The 21,390-nt window shown below is 37.6% G+C and overlaps 1 protein-coding gene across 1 annotated transcript in view; it reads right to left on the bottom strand.

Annotated features, from left to right (window-relative positions):
- The window catches only part of Mpp7 (membrane palmitoylated protein 7), a 220,896-nt gene that overhangs the window by 22,835 nt on the left and 176,671 nt on the right, over nucleotides 1-21,390 (bottom strand). Inside the window, exon 12 of the mRNA XM_042686270.1 lies at nucleotides 11,584-11,754. Coding sequence (XP_042542204.1) covers nucleotides 11,584-11,754 — 171 coding nt within the window. The remainder of the gene's footprint in view (nucleotides 1-11,583; nucleotides 11,755-21,390) is intronic.

Raw genomic sequence — 21,390 nt, 5'->3', positions numbered from 1 at the left:
ATTATTTTTTTGAGACAGGGCCTTGCCACATAGCCCACGGTGACCTTTAACTTGATATACTTCTGGAATTCTCCCATGCATATACTATACTTTAGTCAATTTGTTTGTGCATATATGCATCTGGCCCTGTATACGTTTTCATATATGTTTATAACAGATTTAACTTCTACATGAGAGAAAACACATGCCTTTTGTCTCTCTGCGCCTGACTTACTTCACTTAACATAATTTTTTCCACATCCATTCATTTCCCTGGCAAATGACATAATATTATTCTTCTTGATGGATGAATAAAATTCCACTATATATATGTCATACTTTCTTGATCCACTGATCTGTTGTAGGGCATCTGGGCTGTTTCCATAACTTGACTATGGTGAACAGTGCAGCAATAAATGTGCATGTGCAGGTGCCTTTGCTGTATCTGGACATACAGTCTTTCATATAAATGCCCAAGAGTGGTATCACTGGCTCAGAGGATAGTCCTATGTTTAGTTTTGTGAGGAATCTGAAAACTGCCTTCTATAGTGGCTGCACTAGTTTACATTCCTACCAACAGTGTAATAGGGTTCTTTTTCTCCCCACAACCCTCCCAGCAGTTGTTCTTGTATTCTTGATGAGGGTCATTCTTCCTGGAGTGAAGAGGAATCTCAGTGTTGTTTTGGTTTGCATTTCCTTTATATCTAGGGACATTGAGTATTTCTTTCCATTTTGTTGTTTCTCTTGCCTTATTGCCCTGGCTAGAAATTCATTTCATTTATGTCTCATTTATTACTTCAGAGGACATGAATGAATCACAACTATTCTACAGAACCAGCCCAGGGCTACATCTCAACAACTGCCCCTGCTCAAGAGCCTTAGCTGACCAAGGAACACAGCCCACAGACTGTAGCAATCAACCATCTGTAGCAATCAATTGACTACAGCCTGGTCAATTGGAAGGCCCAGATTGTTTACAAAGGAGTGTGGAAATGTAGACGAGGCCTATTCTACTTCTCAAACAGACCCCCTGCAGGAGAAATTTGACACAACATTCAACACAGTTTTCTGAGGGCCAAAGTTTTGAAGAGTACTGGGCAGGCTCAGCCTGTGCCCATACTTCCCTTCAGCAAGAAAAACTAATTTGCTTTGTTTGCTCTGTTCCTCTTCAGGATATGTTTGCTGTGTGATTTAAAAAAAAAAATTTGTTGTTGTTAGCTTTTATTTATGTGCCCAAACACTCTATTTCCTTCAACAATATTTCAGGGTTCTCACCATTATTTTCTATTCCTTCCTCATCTTTTCCTAACTTCTTACTTCCATCTTTTCCCCACTCTTCCCTTATATTATTTAATGTTTCATTCTTATAATGCTAAAATTAAATGCTGTAAAATTAAAATTTAATGCTAAAATTAAAAACTGTAATTCCCATTTCTTTATAACCTTATCGGAGAAGGTGAGGCTTCCAGTCGCTTCTTAATTTAAATATTTAGATTTTTGTTCAACTGTGAACCAGAAAATAATTGTATTAAAATCAAAGAAATATCGTGCGTGTGTGTTTGTGTGTGTGTGCAAAACACATAAGCCAGATATACTGCTGCATCCTTGTTTTTGAGACCCTATCTCAAAAACAAACACACAACAGGACTCAGAGCATGGCTCAGGTGGTAGAACACTTGCTTAAGAGTGTGCAAGGTCCTGGATTTAATCCCAATCCCATCCCCAACCCCCAAACTCCCCCGCCCCCCATAAAATGAAATGGCAGTCTACAAAGCATAAGCATGAAACAATATTTTTAAATATCTGACATCAAATTTAGGTGTAGTTTTTCCTTAAGAAAAACAATTTGATGAGTATTAAACTGAACTTAATAATCGAAATATGGAAGACAGACACTCATCTAAAGATTGTTGTTATGAAACGACAGTCCTGATAAAGATGCTCGTGTTAATACTCTATTAAGTTAATACTCTATTAGGGGAAAGAGAGACACAGGCAGGCAGAGTTTAGCTAAATTAGTTTTAACACTGTATTTTCATTTTTATGTAACAATCCTAATTCATACACTAATGATAAACTCCATCCTTATTTGACAGCCTTCTGTCCTTATTGGGATTTATGTCATAATATTATTAAGCAGTATATTAGAGGGACATTTGTTGCATGGAGCATGTATTACTCATGTTTTCTACTGACCTTTGTATATCATGGCAAAAACATAAAAACATAAATGGTATATTACACAAGGAATAACTGACATGGATATAGCTTTTAATATTTGTTCGCCTCCAGTGTACCTGTATTGCTGAACATGAAAATTCTTTCCCATTTCCCTGCAGACATTTTTATGATACTGGCCAGACTGGCCAACTCTTACTATCCAGAAGAAAATAGCAGAATTACTGGAATCTCTGCAATAAATACCCAACCGCTTTGCTACCTGAAAAAACATATGTATTCATTTGATTTACTGCAAGATAAATTCAGTGAAATCTCTAGGTATTCCTCGGATCAGACACATAAAAAGTCTGCCTATTATATGGTAACACTGATATTTTGATAGTATGGGCATAAAGTAAAAACAAGCTATTATATCTGACACATAATCATAGGATCAACATATTAGTAGGTGGCTGGATTTGTGTTAGAAAGTGACAAATCTGTTTATAAAAATTTAAAGTTCCTCGGGGTGGGAGGCATGGCTCAGGTGGTAGAATGCCAGCCAATGAACAGGAGTCCTTATGCAATAGCCAGTTGGAGTCCTGGTCTCAGACAATTAAAAAAACAGTTTAAAGTTCTATTGGAAACAAACTATATCAAAGTAGAGCTACTTTGCAGTGTATAGCAAGCTCTGATAAGAGTCAGATTTCCTTTCCTCTGTCAATTTCACAATGGGAAATGTTACAAGTGAAAAAGTATCCATTTGTCTAAAGAGAAGGGAGAAAAACAAAAATGTAGAGAAAAGGAGGAAGATTAAAAAAAAGAGGAGGGGACAGAAAAGAGTGAGGAAAGGAAGAAGGGAGGGAGGGGGACTGGGAGCTTCCCGAAAAAGCCCAAACTTGTCCAGAGTGTAGTCTGTCTTAGTCTTACACAGAATAACTTAAACACTGGTTTCACCTCTATTTCAGCTATAGCAAGAAGGTAATCAAATTAAAACAGAAAGATATGGCTGGGGGCTGGAGGCTCACACCTAAATCCTAGCTACTCAGGAAGATCAACACTCCAAGCCAGCCTGGGAAGGAAAGTCTGTGAAACTCAATCCAGTTAACCCCAAGAAAACTGGAAGAGGAGCTGTGGCTCAAGTGGTAGAGTGCTAGCCTTGAGCTGAAGAGCTCAGGGACAGAGCCCAGGCCCCAAGTTCAAGCCTCAGGACCAGCACAAAAACAAAAACAAAACATCAAAATATGACCCTTGTAAATAATGCTGCAATAAACATAGTTGTGCTGGTAGCTTTAGTATGGTCTCGTTTGTGATCCTTTGGGTAAATGCCCAAAAGTGGGATTGCTGGGTCATAGGGGAGCTCTATGTGGAGTCTTTTGAGGAACCTCCATACTGCTTTCCAAAGTGGTTGGACAAGTTTACATTCCCACCAACAATGCAGTAGGATTCCCTTCTGTCCACATCCCCTCCAGCATCTGTTGTTATTAGATTTCTTGATTATAGCCATTCTAACTGGGGTGAGGTAGAATCTCAATGTTGATTTGTATTTCTTTTATGTCTAGAGAGGTTGAGCATTTCTTCATGTGTCTATTGGCCATTCTTATTTCCTCTTCAGAGAAGTTTTTCTTTAAGTCTTTAGCCCATTTACTTATTGGGCAGTTGTTTCTTTGAGGATTTGTTGTTGTGGGATTTAGTTTTTGAGTTCTAAGTATATTGTAGATATGAGATCCTCGTCCGATGTATGACTAGTGAAGATCGTCTCCCAATTTGTTGGTTTTCTATTGATCTTGCTAGCTATTGTCCTTTGCCATGCGGAAAGTCTGCAATTTCATGCAGCATTATTTACTATAGCTAAGATATGGAACCAACCCAGATGCCCCTCAGTAGATTAATAGATCAAGAAAATGTGAGAAATGTGTGTGTGTGTGTGTGTGTGTGTGTGTGTGTGTGTGTGTGTGTGTGTGAATTCTATGCCTCCATCAGAAAGAATGACATTGCTCCATTTGTTAGGAAATGGAAAGACTTGGAAAAAATCATATTAAGTGAAGTAAGCCAGGCCCAAATAAACATAGGTCCCATGGTTTCCCTTATTTGCAATAACTAGTATACGTCTAGGACAAGCAGACAAGGTCAAAAGCTATGTACATATGACCATATAAGATAATGGTACGTGAAATGAACCCCAAGATAGGGACACAACTTGTTTTTTTCTTGCTTGATATTGTTTTAATGTATCTAAAATGTACTATATGATTTTTTTGTTTCTTTTGTATGTTCTTCTCCCATGTTATAAACCCCTGTATATGATGTTAATGCCCTGCATCTTGTATATACATTTTTCTAATTTGGGGAGGGGAAGGGAAATAACAGAATGCTGAAATAAGGACACAAGATGACCCATTGTAACAGTTAGATATACAAGACACTATATAGAAAATGAACTTTACAACTTGGGGGCAGTTAGGGAGGTGGGAGGGAAGGGATAGTAGCAGAAAAACAAAGAAGGGGGTAACAATGCTCAATAGGAAATGCACTCATTACCTTATTCATGTAGCTGTAACCCCTCTGTACACTATTTTTACAATAAAAAAACATAAATAGGGATACAGGTTGATCCATTGTAACAATGAGATGTATAAGACACTACGTTGAAAAATGAACTTTACAATTTAGGCAGAGGGGGAGTGTAGTTGTGGAGGTGGGAGGGAAGTAGGGAAAAATCAAAGGAGGAGGTAACAATGCTTGATAGGAAATGTACTCATTACCTTGCTCATGTAACTGTAACCCCACTGTATAGTATTTTTACAATAAAAATGTATTAAAAAAGATTAAAAAACAAAAACAAAAGTAAACATTCTAAAAAAAAAGATATGACCCTCTTCTTCTCTAGCCAAGTATAAGGCACATCCTTTCCTCCTCATCTGCTCAGAATTTGAACCATTCACTGGAACCCAGGATATTGACCAAGGATCCATCATGGCTCCTGTTGTATTCTCCTTCCCTTTAACTCTTCTCTTTTTTACTTTCCTTTATATAACTTATTACCCTCTAGCTGTGATATACATGGCTTTCTTATTCATCATCAACTTATTATACATATGTTCTTGCTCTATCCTCTCCCAGGAAAGTAAGCAGCTTGAGGAGAAAATGTTTGAGCTATTCACTAATGACCGGATGTGTTCAGAACACTGTCTGGCATTCAGTACTCCATAAAAACCAGCTGAATGACAGGACCATGATTTATGCCTAGAAATTAAGCCTAATATAAATAAGGTAGATCTACGATATAAAAAGCCAACTGTGCTTCTACTAAAGATCATATTTGCCTTTTCCATACAAGAATTATAATTTTAAACCCATTATACACTCATAAATTTGCCCATAACTTTTGGTTTTATGCTTATCTATATAAACTCCTCAGGAGACCAATTCCTACAAGCCTTCCATCAAAGTTTGGCAAAAGCAATGGGAATTCTAAGACATTAACACTGGCATTCCATTTTGAGAGTATACTTTCTTCTCTGCTTTTGGGAAGGGACTTAGTGTTATGCCACCATTTTTATAGAAAAACACGACTTTCTTATAAACATCTGTTTATTCAACCATGTCTGCAAAGCAGTCTTCAGGCAACATGTGGGATTCAGCACTGGGGAAGACAGAATAGAACTTAAAGCTCAAACTGCCATGTGCAATACACAGCAGGATTTATTATTAGTTTCCTCACGCCTCATAACCACAGAGAACAAGTCACAAATTGTCTACATATCCACACACTAAATTTTTGCTCTCATTTTGGCGTAAGCCACACAAAGTGCTTTAGTGTTTTTCTAAAAAGAAAATACCAAAGCTTTCTTCTGCTCCTTCCTTTCTCCCCCTCCTCACGTGATTGGACTTCGTTACTCTACTCTGTAAATAAGTCAGGTTTCACTAAAGATACAACTTGTCACAAAGGAAATTGTACTAAAATGTTTGACATTTGGTTTTAACAATTTTCAACTACTTTTAAATATAAAAAAGGAGTTTAACAGGAACGATCACAAAGATATTTAGTGCGTCTGGAATAATACATTTATGAAATAAAGGGAATATGAAAATACTTTTGATCAAAATTCAAAGTCCTCCATTGTCCTAGTTTTTGCTATGGTAATAACTTGGTCTATCTTCAATTCTTGACACCAGGTCCAAGAATAAAAACCATATAATGTTATGGTAATAATATAGAGAAAATAATACTCTGCTCCTCCCCAACATTATTTTCTAACACTTTCAGGGCCAGTATCATTTCTCCCGATCGCTCTGATTGGCAGAATGCCAGAATGCTTGAGTTCTCTCCATCTCCCGCCCACATTGTAGGGGTCAACATCTATCCTAAGTAGACTGTCTTTCTTTACCATCATAAAAAGTAAACAGTTCACTCTAGAGAAATCTGGAAATTCCAAAGTATGTGTCCACTGCTGGACTCAGTCCTTCAGATGATAAAATTACTCAATAATCTAACTTATGTGGTTTGGAAACTGAGGTTTAAAACCAGAAGTCACCTACTCATATTTGAATACCATATTTTTCAACAATGTATAACATTTTTTAAACCTTATTAAAAGTACTAACAATTGGTCTAAGTGTTTAAAGAGATTGTTTTGTTTAACCCTCAAAACAAACCTAGAAGGCTCTTATTATTTCCATTTTTCAGATGAACAAAGAAGTCCAAAGTGCTATATGGTAAAAGCTGTCTCCTGCCTGCCTGCTGAAGGGCAGAACAGAACTGCAGCACCACCTGTGGCCCTCCATGGCCCATTTCTAACTTCTACACTACCCTGACTCAAACCATGCAGATGGGCATTTCTCCAGACTACAAAGCTGAAACTTCTAAGGCATCAGATGTGTTATGTAAGCCAGGCACTGGTGGCTCATGCCTATAACTTAGCTACTCAGGAGGCTGAGACCTGAGAATTGTGGCTCAAAGCCATCCTGGGTAGAAAAGTCCAGGAGACTCTTATCTCCAATTAACCAGCAAAAAGCCACAAGGTTCAAATGATAGCGGACTAACTTTTATCAGAAAAGCTTAGGGACAACATCTAGGTTCTAAGTTAGAGCCCCAGAAATGACTTACAAAAAAAGGCGGGGGGGGGGGGTCATATGTAAGCGCGGAAAGGTTTTCTGAGCAGTGACTATACAGATGAAAACAAATGCTAGGCAATATTTCTGGAAGACAGGTAAAACCTCTCAGGGTTGTCCAGATTGCCCCTGGCATGTCATTCTGTACAGAAGGGCACAGAGCATACGGGAATGAAAGGACACATGTTAATATTCAGTCCAAGCCTCCACCTGTTCAGGCATTCTTGATTTGGGCATGTTACAAATCTTTCCTTAACTAGAAACATTCCTAAGCAGTTTGCTTCAACATAACATATGTTCATCATTCTCGGCTTTTCCTAGACAGACATGGGATATATTCTGCTCCCCTGGGTAGACTATATAATCTGACATGACAAAAAGAACAAGCCTAGTAGTCTCCATTACGTCCACTTGGTTAGAATGCAGTCATTATCAACTCAAGAAATACTGCATCTTCTCAGCAATTGCTACAAAATGAGAAAACAGTGTTGGAGCTTAAAGAGCTTCAAATGAGAAGTTTTTCTTTTCCTGTACAATATTCAGAATAAAGGCTAAACATGATTACAAATCAGTGGACCTAATCCGATAAATCAAGCCTAAAATCTCACTGAGCAAATGTGGATAAAATGAAAATAAAGTGGGGAGGGAAGGGATGGTAGGGGAAAAACAAAGGAGGGGTAACAACGCTCAATAGGAAATGCACTCATTACCTTACTCATGTAACTGCAACCCCTCTGTACAGTATCTTTACAATAAAATTCTATATTGAAAAATAAAAACAAAGTTTTTAACCATCATTAAAATGCAAACATGAGAAAGCACAAAACTGAAATGCAATGCCAAGAGGACAAATGAAAATAATTTGCACAGTTCAATTACCAACTGAAGAGGGAAATCAAATCCATTGAAACCAAGTGACAAGGCTGCCCCTGTGTGCATGGGACTAGTTCTCACTTGAATTAGGACCAACAGTAATAGTAAAAAGCACAGTGCCTTTGTTAATCAGTGGGACCAGCAGCATGGCATTGTGGGAAACTATGGCCCCTTATCTCAGGTGTATCAGTTCAGGAACTACACATTAACAAGACCCCTGTGATGGAATACAAGTTCAAGTCTGAGAAGCCCTGTACTAGGGGCTGAAGGTCAAGAGAAGGGCCAGAGCTTCTCTTTCTACTCATTCATTAAGACTATCTGATACTACAAAAAAAAAAAAAGTATACTCTCTCCTTTCTGAGGACAGAGCAAGTAATTCCATCAAGCATGATCCCCCCGCCCCCCACAAGTGTCTGGGGGAATGCACCCAGGAGAAGTGTAGAAAATGTGAGCAGACTGCAGAGAGCAAGGCCAAGAAAAGCAGTCTGGGGTCCTTTAAATCACCGGCAAACTATAAAGACAAAGGTGGTAAAACAAGAATGATGTGGAATGAATGAAGACCAAGTAGAGAATGAATACTACAGAGGAGAGAGGAGAGCCTAGAAAACTTGCTAAACCCACCTGGAAGCTTCTATGGAAATATATGACTCAGGGCATCGTTTAGTGAACAACTGATGCATTAGGTAGAAACAAATCTACACTTTTACAAAATAAGTATGTGGTATTTGTTAAGAAAATGAATGGATGGACCCTAAACCAAAAAGAAAAAAACAGAAAACAAAAGCAGGTCTAATAGGGCAAGCTAGCATTGCCTTGATTTAGAAGAAGCTGTATTCTACAATGAGATGAGAAAGAAGGTTCTAGTCTCTAAGGCCCTGCAGCTGACTCAGCTCTATAGCTTAGCAGCTGTGAGGTTTTGGACAACTTGCATATCTCTCCTTCAGTTTTCCTGTGAGTAAAATGTATATATAAGGTATTTACCATAGTTGCAGTGAAGAGTGAAGGGAACAATAAGTAGTCTTCAGCCATTGTTACTATGTGTACAGCTGTACATGGTGGAACTAATTTTCCAGGCACAAAGGAGAGCTCAGCATACATGGATGAGGAGATACAGACTCTTCTAAGAAAGGAAAATTTGAATTTCCTTGAAGTATGCAAATATGTATTTATAAGCAAGGCATAAAATTAATATCTGATGAGGCAAACGATTCCTTCAGTGCCAGCGGATGTGAGACAGTGAATTGCTTCCCATGAGTCACCACCACCTGCTTCAGATTTTCAAAGGCCTTTCCCTTATAAAGATGGGGAGAGTCCCTACCTTCCCATTTATTCTCATCCCTGTAACTGTCATGTTGAGTTTATAAAGGAACAATTAGTAATAAACACCACATTCCTTTATTCTAAATTCCCAATGTCTTTGGCCTAGATCCTGGAAGCTGACATAGCCACATGTTTGTTTGTTTCGCGCTATTACTGGGGCTTGAATTCAGGGCACAGGCTTTTTCTCTCAAAGCCAGTGCTGTACCATTTGAGGCACAGCTCCATTGCTGACTTTCTTGGGGAGATAAAAGTCTCATGGCCCTTCCTGTGTGGGCTGGCTTCTGACTGTAATTCTCAGATCTCAGCCTCCGTAGTGGGTAGGATTTTAGGCATGAGCCACTGGCACCCAGACACCCATCACATTTTTAAAGTACAACAAGAGTGGGTGAAGTGATTGGGGTTGTGAATGGTCATGTCCATGAAAGCAGGACTCCATAGAGTCTAGAAGGTTGATGTGAGGTAAGCCAACCAGTGCTGTGGTAATACCATATGCAAGAACTAACCACTTCAAAACACTTTTGTTAACTGGCTCTCCAGCTTGAAGTCCCTGAGAAATCTGTTGTAATACTTCATCACACTGAAGGTCTAAATGTCACAGAAAGCTTACAACATGGGTGCCGCCTGAAAGCAAGCTCAACAAAATTTTCACTGCCTTAAAAAACAGTTGTTTCTTTTACTTATTCATCCTGACATAGTCCACAAATCTCAGTGTTAACTAGTTCCCTTTCTAACAGCAGTTCTATCAATATCCCACAACCATTCATTAGAACCATCTTAAAAGTCTCTAGAAGCAGGGTGCTGGTGGCATATGCTTGCAATCCTAGCTACTCAAAGGCTGAGATCTGTAGGTTGTTGCTCGAAGCCAGCCTAGGCAGGGAAGTCTGTGAGATTCTTCTTTTCTTTAGTTTCAAGTATAGTTTATTTATTTTATTTATCTGTGGCATGTTCTTAAATAAGACTTTAATATCAATCCGGATTTGAGTAGAATAGCGACCTTGATACTTTAATTTTTACATTATTTTTACCATCTGTAAGTAGATGTATGGAGGAATTGCTATTCACCAAAGTAGTTTATAAATACAGCACATCTTGATCAACACCGCCCCTGTCAAGATGCTTACCCACCCCTCCCAACCTACCTCCCATTCCTCTCATTTTAAAACTTCTAGGCTATGTATTCAGTTTTTTTGCCATTTAACAAAACAGTTTATATAGCCACTGCATCTTGATCTGTGCCTTCACTTCAGCATCTTCGCCCTCCTTTCAACCTACCCATTCCCTCATGCTTCTCAATTCTGTGGTTTCTAAAATCAATAGTAAAGGGGAAAATGCAATAACAAAATGGTGAGACGGAGGACAAGAGGAGAAAAAAAAACAACCATGATACTCACAAGAGCATATACTAGAAATAATCTGTACAAGTTGGGGGGGGAGGGGTGGAGGGAGGGAAAGTGGGAGAAAAATGAGGGAGGGGGTAAAAAGTTCAACAAGAAATTTATTATTACCTTATTTATGTAACTGTATTTCACCTTGACAATAAAAAGATAATAAATAATAAATTTTTAAAATGAAAAAAAAAATGACCTGTGTAATGAGGAACACTGGGCTCTGTGAGACTATCTCCACTTAACCAGCAAAAGCTGGAAAAGGAGGTGTGGCAAGTGGTAAAGTGCTAGCCTTCAACTCGGGCTATGAGTTCAAGGCCCACTACCAGCACAGACCCACAAATGTCTCTAAAGGATGTATATGTCCAGATGATTTCCGATTTCACTCTGGAGACAAAGCAGAGTATTCAAGATGAGGAAATTTTTAGTTTGAAAATTCAACTACAATGTAAAATTTTACTGTATCACTTATTTCCTCAAAATCACAAACATGCCGGGTGCCAGTGGCTCATGCCTCTAATCCTAGCTACTCAGGAGGCTGAGATCTGAGGATCGCAGTTCAAAGCCAGCCTGGGCAGGAAAGTCCGTGAGACGCTTATCTCCAATAAACCACTTGAAAACCAGAAGTGGCGCTGTGGCTCAAGCGGTAGAGTGCTCGCCTTGAGCTGAAGAGCTGAGGGACAGCGCCCAGGCCCAGAGTTCAAGCCCCACGACCGACAAAAACAAAAACACACAAACATTACATACTTACCAACCAAGACAACAAGCCTGTATTTGTCATTCATCTGTCGCTGATATGGTGTGACTTCTTCATATGTAGGCACATCAGCTGTATCATACTGATCGCTCTTCTTGCACTCATACATGGATTTATTTGTTTTCTTATCTTTTCTGCTAAGACGGAAACTTCTTCTAAAGCCAGCTGCAAATAAACAATACATATACTTTAGTAATAACTAAATATTAAAACCCCTAAGAGAGCCTCTAAGGCTGGGTTAGGGATGTAGCTCAAGGCTAGAGTGAGTGTCTAGCATGTGCAAGGACTTGGGTTCCATCTCCAGCACCACAAAAAAACATAAAGCAAACCAAAGAAAGCCTTCAAATTTGGATTGTATTCTTCACAATTGATACAAGTGGCATTAGTAAAAGGGGAAAAATGCTCACAATTTCATGTAAACAGTAATTTATAGAGAACTACCTAACATTTATTTATGTACACAGTTACAATTTAACCTTGAATTTGGTTCTAAAATTAATGAGTTCTTGGAAATTGTTGGGTAGAATAACTATAAAAGAAAGCCAAGGGCTGGGAAGGTGGCTCAGTGGTAGAGTGCTTGCCTTGCATGCATGAGGCCCTGGGTTCGATTTTTCAGCACCACATAAGCAAAAAGCCGGAAGTGGCGCTGTGGCTCAAGTGGTAGAACGCTAGCCTTGAGCTGAAGAGCTGAGGGACAGCGCCCAGGCCCAGAGTTCAAGGTCCCATGACCAGACCCCCCCCCCAAAAAAAAAGAAAGCCAATTACATGAGAAATCACGAAGTGGAGTAATGGTGTGGATTCTAAATTCAAGTGCAAGGAGTGCACCCACTTACAAAGGGGCTAAGCAGGTGTTGCACATTTTTCTGTGCATCCTTTTGGTGCATGCCTTCATAGCCACACCTCTGGAGGAGATGCTCATAACTCACCCCTAGCGCAGTAATTCTCAGACAAAGGTCTCTTCTTAATTTGCAGAACCAAGTTCCCATCTCACCTCTTCCTCAACTCTGTCCCTGGGGTGGAGACTGCCACCCAGGGTAACTGGATTTCTGACTTAGCATACAAATAACACACTCACTACAATTACAAGAGAAGTTCATGCTGGGTTCCATAGTGTTCTAATTTCAGGTTCCCATAGCTTTCACATCTTGGGATGTAATTAGAGGATAAACAGGTACAACTAGAAATTCCTTCACAATTATTCCTTATAGGGAGGAAGGATTTTCCTTAAGCTACCACAGCCTTTGGGCACAGGAATGGGTACAACAAAAACATAAATGACCCATTCAAAGCAAATGTAACCCAAACAGAAAATATGAAAAATTTCTGATTAGTACATCACAACTAAATGTTGAATTTTACAGGTAAACCTTAAGTGTTTATCTGAAGAGTTCTTACAATTCACCAAAGTTTTTCCTTTCACTACAGACAGTGGGAAATGAAGTCATTAGATTTCTAACGTGAAAAGGCCATACAGAGTTCAGAGGACAGCGAAGTGAAACTACTTGTGTAGTGCTTGATGCTGAATTGGTTTGATAAATTTACCAAATTTAAGTGGGTGCTGGTAGTTTACACCTGGAATCCTAGGTATTCATCAGACTGAGATCTGAGGATCACAGTCCAAAGGTAACCCAGGCAGACAAATCCAAGAGACTCGTCTCCAGTTTCCCAGCCAAAAAGGTCGAAGTGAAAGTAGAAATGTGACTCATGTGGTGGAGCACCAGCCTTGAGTGAAAAAGGTAAGTGGAACTCAAGCCCCCATACTGGCACACACACATAGAAAAGAAAAGTTTACCAAATTTAATTTTAAAGGATTCAATAGAAAAATCTACTACTATATCTGTGTCACCTTTTTTCTAGGAATGTGTTTTTGTTAATAAGATTAAAGGGCATCCTTCCCTTCCCTCTTTCTCAATCTTTTCCTCCATATACATGGATTCTGTGTTTATATACCGCACCTTATATGTGCATGCACATATATACACACAGCTCTATGCGTACAATCACACAGACACACACACATATGCACACACACAGCACAGGAAAAAAAGAAAAGCAATACCATGACAAAAATGAAGGATATAACAAAAGATATAAAATCCAGACTCTTTCTTTGTGGTTATTTTTCAGAAAAAAACAAAATGACAGGGGCTAGGAAAGTGGCTCAGTGGTAGAGTACTTGCCTTGCATGCAGGAGGCCCTGGGTTCGATTCCTCAGCACCACATAAGCAGAAAAAAAAAGCCAGAAATGGTGCTGTGGCTCAAGTGGTAGAGCGCTAGCCTTGAGCTGAAGAGCTGAGGGACAGCGCCCAGGCCCAGAGTTCAGGCCCCACGACCGGACCCAAAAAAAACCCCAAAAAACAAAAAACAAAATGACAACAACAACAACAAAACTCCGCTATTTTCTAGAATCTGTCCTTCTCGAGTAGTTAAAGGTGATTATACACTTGTAATTTGACAGTAAAAAGCTAGTAATTTTCAAACTAAAAGGAAAACAGTAAGTTATATTGTCTATGCACATTCTTAAGGCTATGCTTCAATACTACTAAATCCTGTCGGGAAAAGATGGTCAATATTTTCTTGACTTCTGGTCTTACTTGATTTACTTATCAAAAAGAAGCTCCCCCCACCCCCCACTGTAGCTGTGGCAATAGGTATGCCCTAGTATGCCCTACTGCACCCAGTTATAGATTGAGGTGGGATCTCAAGAACTTTTTGCCTGACTGGCCTTGAACCACTATCCTGCTCATCTCAGCTTCCCAAGTAGCTAGGATTATAGGGTTTGAACTACTGGCACCTGGCTCTGTTTCCACTTAAGTCCCATTAGTCCTTTCCAACCTAGCCAAATTTATGCTCCTGCATTTCTGAGCAGGCCTCTTTGCCATCATCTCTGCTCTGCATGGGAATCCTCTTTGCACAAGTGGGTTATTCCTTGTATGCATGAAGCAATAAGGGACTTGTTTCTTTTTTGTCATTTTCCGAAGTGTGGACGGATCGCCACAGTCAGAACTGGTTAAAGCATGCTGGCACTAGTTACCTCTCATTTATGAATAAATATATCCTTCTATTATAAATAAGTAAACAAAAATAATAAATAAATAGAGATGGTGCCAGCAAGGAAGGAAAGCAGGGAGAAATAGAGAGAGGGAGGGAAAGAAAGAAAAAGGAAAGATAAGGAAGCAAGGGAGGGAGGAAGGTAGGGAAGAAGGAAGAAAGGAAGGGAAGGGAAGGGAAGGGAAAAGGAAAGGGAAAGGGAAAGGGGGAAAGGAAATGGGGGTAAGGGAAAGGAAAGGTAAGCAGAGGAGAAGGAAGGGAGATAAGGAGGGATACAGGGAGAGAGGGAAGGAGGGAAAGAGAGAGAAAAATAACTTTTTTAAAGAATTAAAGAAAAAAAAACAGTACATGTGCCTCACTAGTTGGAGGCTAGGTGAGGGGAGTCAGAAACTGTGGACTTAAACTGAAAGTAAGCAGAAGATCTTTTCAGATCGATGTGAAGGAATACCATTTCATTTCCAAGTATTTCTCAGTAACTTAGCAACAGCTGGCTTGGAAACAAGAGAGGAAAGGGCATATCTATCAACAATGAATTTAGGGTAGGAGAACAAATTTACACAAAATGTGTTTTTTTCTTATATTTCACATTTTCATAGTTTATAATTGTCTCAATGTTTTTTTTACAGGTAGGTTTGTTTCCAGTGAGCTTACCCACATCTGCCAAAGATATCTGTGTTTGAAAGAACACATTTACTTTATTCTAATAGGAAAGTGACTTCAGAATAAGACTGCATCTATGGGTTAACCGCTAATCATAGAAACATTGTGTATCTGGTATCTTCCTGTGGACACAATTTATCACTTGCTAATTGATCATTTACTGTCTGGCTTAGCTGAAAGTACACCTTTTAACTACAAAGGAACATCTTTAAGCTGTCTGTAATTTGAAATAGACTCAAGTAAGTGTCCCTATGCATAGGTGTTCAAATCACTGGGAATTTCATTAGGACAAATGCCAGAAGCTAGGAAGATCTTGTCTAGTGCTTCTCCCTTCTGTTAATAAATATCTATTTTAAACTGTTCATGTCATCATTCTTTCATAAAAGAATTGTGGGTTTGGGTTTTTTTCCCCCGCTTAGGGGTGGGTTGTTGGCGAGGCTTGAATTTAGGGCCTCTGTTTTCATTCTCTCTGTTTTTGCTCAAGGCTGGTACTCTATTTAAGCCATACCTCCACTTCCAGCTTTTTCATGATTACCAGAGATAAGAGTTTCATTGACTTTCATGCCCAGGCTGGCTTAAACTGTGATCCTTGGATCTCAGCCTCCAGAGAAGCTAGGATTACAGGTGTGAACCACTAGCACTGGGCTAAGAATGTCTAACCCCTTGTTTAACATCCTTAGTGATGTCACAAACAAAAAGTTGTACATTACTGTTATTTTAAGTAGGTATCCAACTGTACAAGTTCATGTATTTTTCTTATTTGCATGACTTATTTTTCCTGTAACTGGTTGGTTAGTATACAAACATGTTTTGATTAGGACTTTCATAAATCCAATATACATCTGTGTTAAGTCATGAGTCCTTTGCCCTAAGTAGCTTAAACCAATTGCAAAGAAGTTTAAAATGGTTGTGTGTTTGAATTTGTAACTTTCTTTTAACTTTTGTTTTCTTCCATTGTTGTAGTAGCTTTCCTATCCTTAGGGCTGATTAACAAACACTTATGTATCCTTACTTAAGTTTTAAAAATGGATTTCATGGCTTTACACATAAGGCTTTACTCCTTCTTGAATGAGCTCAAGCCTGTGTAGTATGGCTGTCATTTTATATTTTTCTAAATAATTGACCAATGGTCAGTCCCAGACATACTGAATAATCTTTTTACTACTTTATGTTGATACATCAGTACTGAAGTATCAGAGTGTTTATTATATCATGACAGGCAAAGGTGGTTCTTGGTGTGAAATTAGCCCATTCTCATTAAAAGATTAGTTCCAAAATAGCAGTTGTATTTACTGAGAATTTAGTAGATAATGAACTCCTGTCAAAGAACTTTATATAGATATCTGGCTGAAATCCTGGAGGAGTGAAGCCAGCTAGGACAAAAAGTCTGCAAGCTTCCATCTCCAAATAGGGAGAAAGGGCCATGTTGGAAGCATGGTTCAATTGATAGAATGCCAGCTGAATGACCTTTAGGCCCCTAGTTTGTAGGTCAGTACTGGCTGAGCATTGGTGGCTCACACCTGTAATCCTAGCTACTAAGGAGGGTGAGATATGAAGGCAGAAGTTAAATGACAGACTGAACAGAAAAGTTGGTAAGACTTTTACCTCCAGTTAGTTAGCCAAAAGCCAGAAGTGGAGGTATGGCTCAAGTGTAGAGCATCAACCTTGAGCAAAAAACTAAGGGACAGTGGCTAGCCCCTGAGTTCAAACTCCATTTGTGGCACCGAAAAAAGAAAATGAAAATGTCAATACTGGAAGAAAGATGAGTGGAGGGGAAGGGAAGGGAAAGGAGGGAAGGGGAGAGGAGGGGAATACAAACATTATTCTCAAACGCTTGCCACTTGGGTTCTCTTATCGAATAGGATCTTGAATATAAACTAGATATTTGCAAGTTCTAGTGTTTTGAATTAATTTTGAATTTTCTCCTAAATAAAATAACAAACTTGGATAATGACGAGTTAGTGATTTTCAAAACTATTTCATTACATTATCTTTGCATAACACATTAATCAAGAAAATGGATTCTAATGTTTGCAAATGTAATTTAAGAATCATGTATTTTAGTGTAAGTTTTCATATGAAAAATATTTAATACCCATCCACAATTTCAAATGTTAGTGTTCTTTCAAAATATTAAAAATTTTGGAAGCAACCAAGTTACACAGAAGTATGGAAATACTTAAATTATGAAACTTCTTAAAAACTGAGGTTACTGTAAACCTATTAAAGTTATAAAAGTATATAGCACCATTAAAGTACATTTGATATAATAATAAACAGAAAACTTGAATCGGATACAATAATTACACTTAACACTGTGAGTTTTATCATGATTTCATTCAAAGAGAAGCAGGTATGGATACACAAATATAGAAAGAAATGCTTAAAAATGAATAGTTGTATTATGTAGGAAGAGTAAAACCCAGAGTTCATAATATATGAACAACCAAACAAAATCCAGCATAGACAGATAAATTCATGAAGTTAACATACGACACAAAATATATTCCATATCTCAAAGCAGGATCTAGTCTTTTATACTTTGAGGGGATTAAGTAATCAGCCAAGTTTTCCACATTTGTGACAGTAATAAATTCAAATACAGATAAATCAAAAAGCAACAGAAAACTATACAAATTAGAATATGGTATAAAAATGACAAAGATAGAAAACTAGGAATCTCACCTGCAAAGGGAAGGAAGGAAGTAAGGAAGGAAAGAAGGAAGGAAGGAAGGAAGAAAGGAAAGGAGGGAGGGAGGGAGGGAGGGATGGATTTGGGTGGGTACTTTATTTCAAAAACTAATAAACTAATAAAACTAATAATAAAAACTAATAAACTAATAAAAAATTTTGTTTTATGAAATCACAAATTATCATATTTTTGTTCTCACAAATAATGACTTTAATATAAATTTACAATGCAAATATCTAGAAACTATCATGATATTGTGATCTTTAAGGCATTTTTATTAAAAGCCTAATCACTTAATGAACAAACACAGCAGGAATACTAAAGGCCCCAAATAAAGCAAACATTACCACTACTAAAGCCTCAGGAATCACGTGAGAGAGCACTGGCAAGACCTTGGCTTTCTGTAACTCAGAGAAAATAAACACTAAGCCATTATATCACCACCTAAAATGTTTTAGAGGGGACAGTTTCAATATTTGATTACATTTCTTTTATATAACCAACCTGGCCTAATAACATCAGATATTATGCATCACTAATGTTTAAACAAGCTTTTAGTATGTTTAAGTTTCATAGATGTTTATAGCATAGGGAAAGAAGTCTGAATAAAATTTCTTGAATCATGACAGAGCAAACACAGGTCACAGGCACCTCAAGAATGAGAGTGTTATGGAAGAATTCGCTCTAAAAGTTCTAATTAAAATGCAGACACATTGAATAAAACTGCTTAATTTTCTAGGAGAATATGTGAATAGAACATTTTAAGTTCTTTTTTTCTATTTAAAGTATATTAAAATGTAGATGCAATTTTTTTTAAATTGGCAGGACTAACAAAAACGCATGAAAATTATTTTGTGCATCCTAAAAGTTGGAACAACTGACCTAGAAAATATTTAACAACTAAATAATTGATTAAATAGTTAACAATTGACCAGGTAAATATCTTTATTACAAGCAAGAGAAATTTTTACTATAAAGGAACTTTTTAAAGAGATGGGAAAAAATGATGGATGGCTGACATTAAGATGCAACATACTCACAAACTGACATGTTGAGTTGAAAACCCTTTGTACAATTACTTAAAGCTAATTTAAAAAGAATTAAGAGAATTAAAAAATAGATATTAATAAAAACTAAGCAGCTAGAAGTTACTATATAATGTTAGATTAAGTTCCTGACAATAAAATTGGTGAATACTTCTATCAAAATAGAATTTTAATATATTGCCAATGCTGTTATAATGAAAGAAATTGTCACAAACATTAAAAATCTTGGGGTAACAATTTTAATACAAAACGCTACTGAAAAATACATTCCATAATGTGGTAGTCATCAAACAGACAATGCAGGATAATAATTTAAAAAATGCCTTGAAGTGACAGGTGAAAACTGAGAGAAGATTTAAACAGAGAAAACAATGCTAAAACAAATCTGTGCAGATTACTGAAACAGAAAAACACTGGACTAGTCATCTTCTACAACACAGTGTCGGAAAAGAAATCACCAAAGAAACACAGACAATGTCATGATTCTAGTAACCAGCCGCATACATGCTAATTTTGTATAAAGGAGGGACAGGCTTTGAACAAATGAAAAGAGAATTCGTGAGTGGAGCATCCCTGCTCAGGCTCATCTCTAAGCAAAGAAATGTTCAGGTCCATAAACACCCTGAGAATCTTTCAGCTCATTTCAAACTAACGCTAAAAAACAGAAACCAACCTGGTGAAACCATGGAAACCACTCTATTGATCTGTAATTTCCAAGGAAAAAAATTATTTACATACATCTTTAAAAATTTTTCTCATTCTCTGACAATTTGCTTTTGTGCAATTTAATTTTAAGGCATAGCAAAGCAGCACCATAACAGAAAAACAGTATGTGAATTGGGTTTTCTTCCAGGCAGCTAATAAAATGAATTCTTGTTTATGCTTTCAAAAAATAAGAATATACAGTATATGCAGACAAAACTACATATAAAATACAGTTTTGAACAAGGGAGGGGAGAGGCTGAACATTAGTATTTTTTTCACAGAGTCCATCCATGCAACCTAAAGTTCTCCAAGCAGAAATAGTTTCTTTTGGACAGAAAGTTATTTCCAAGTAGTATTCCAGACTTGTCGAGATTACGCAGTGTTGTTTTTTATTCAACAAAGAACCTATACTACTTTTGGAAGAATGCCTCTACTCTCTTTGTAAAAATTCTAATTTTTTTGAAAAATATTTAGGTAGTATATTTAGATACAGCTGTGATTACCTACCTAACACTGCTTAATAAATGATTGGATACTAAAGAGAAATTTTTACCAGATTTATTAATTCAGCAGGGTGGCTTGCTGAGGAGCAGTAGAGAATGGAAAGAAATAAGAAATAGCAATTAGGGAAAACAAAGAAGCAGAGATGGCTATATAACACTAAAAAAAAAATCACAGGAAGCAGGCAGTGTGGTGTTTTGGTGGTGTTGTTGTTTAACTTTAGGCTAAACATGAGTTAAATAGAAAAAACAGTGTTAGTATCCATAAGTCCCCAAACTGATCTTGTTTTACAAGAATGCATGAAATACTCCAGCAAGGCCAGACGTGGAGAAAAATTGATTTTTCAGGAAACATTTGCAAGGAAGTATGTTCGAAAACAGATGCTTGATAAGTAGTACTTAGTGAGCTGATTATAACAAGACTTTCTTATAATGAATTAAACAGAGGAAAATATTCTGTTTTACCAATGCTAAAAAATAATTGACTCTTCATTATGAACTACTTTGTTGTGCAGTTTAGAGAGAGATAGAGAGAGACAGACAGACAGACAGACAGACAGGCAGACAGACAGACAGACAGACAGACAGACAGACAGACTCTTAAAAGCTGTTTTATCACTGAAAAGTAATTGTACTTTCTGTGTGTGAGTGCTAGTGCTGGGGCTGGAACTCAGGGCATCATGCTCTCATTTTGGCTTTTCCTGCTCAAGGCTGGAGTTTTTCCACTTGAGTTACAGCTCAACTTCCAGAAACTACATTTTGGAAGTCAGAACACAGATGTAGACAAAAAGCACACGAACTTCCATACAATTCACCAAAGCCAATTGAAAGTCAAGAGCTTATGAGACAGAAATTGATCCTAATAATTCATATATATACATACACATGTATATGGGTTTCATTCTATACATCTATGAAGGGAGACCTTTATAGAGAGACAGCTCTTGACTTCAACTCTAAAAGAGGCAATTTCCTCTGATTAATATTTACAGAAAAGAGACAGTCTTTGAAGTCACAGTTACTTAAAACATCTAAAAACTGTTATGCAGTCTTAAAAACAGGCAGATTTTTGAGTGAGGAGACAATCCTCAATTCTGCATTTTTCAAAGTAGCTGTTCCTTCATTTTACTTTTTTAAAAGTCTCTTT

Source organism: Dipodomys spectabilis, unplaced genomic scaffold (assembly GCF_019054845.1).
Source record: "Dipodomys spectabilis isolate Male_0828 unplaced genomic scaffold, ASM1905484v1 ptg000096l, whole genome shotgun sequence".
Lineage (NCBI taxonomy): Eukaryota > Metazoa > Chordata > Mammalia > Rodentia > Heteromyidae > Dipodomys > Dipodomys spectabilis.
The sequence above is the reverse complement of the archived record's forward strand: the minus strand, read 5'-3'. Positions and strand labels throughout refer to the sequence as shown.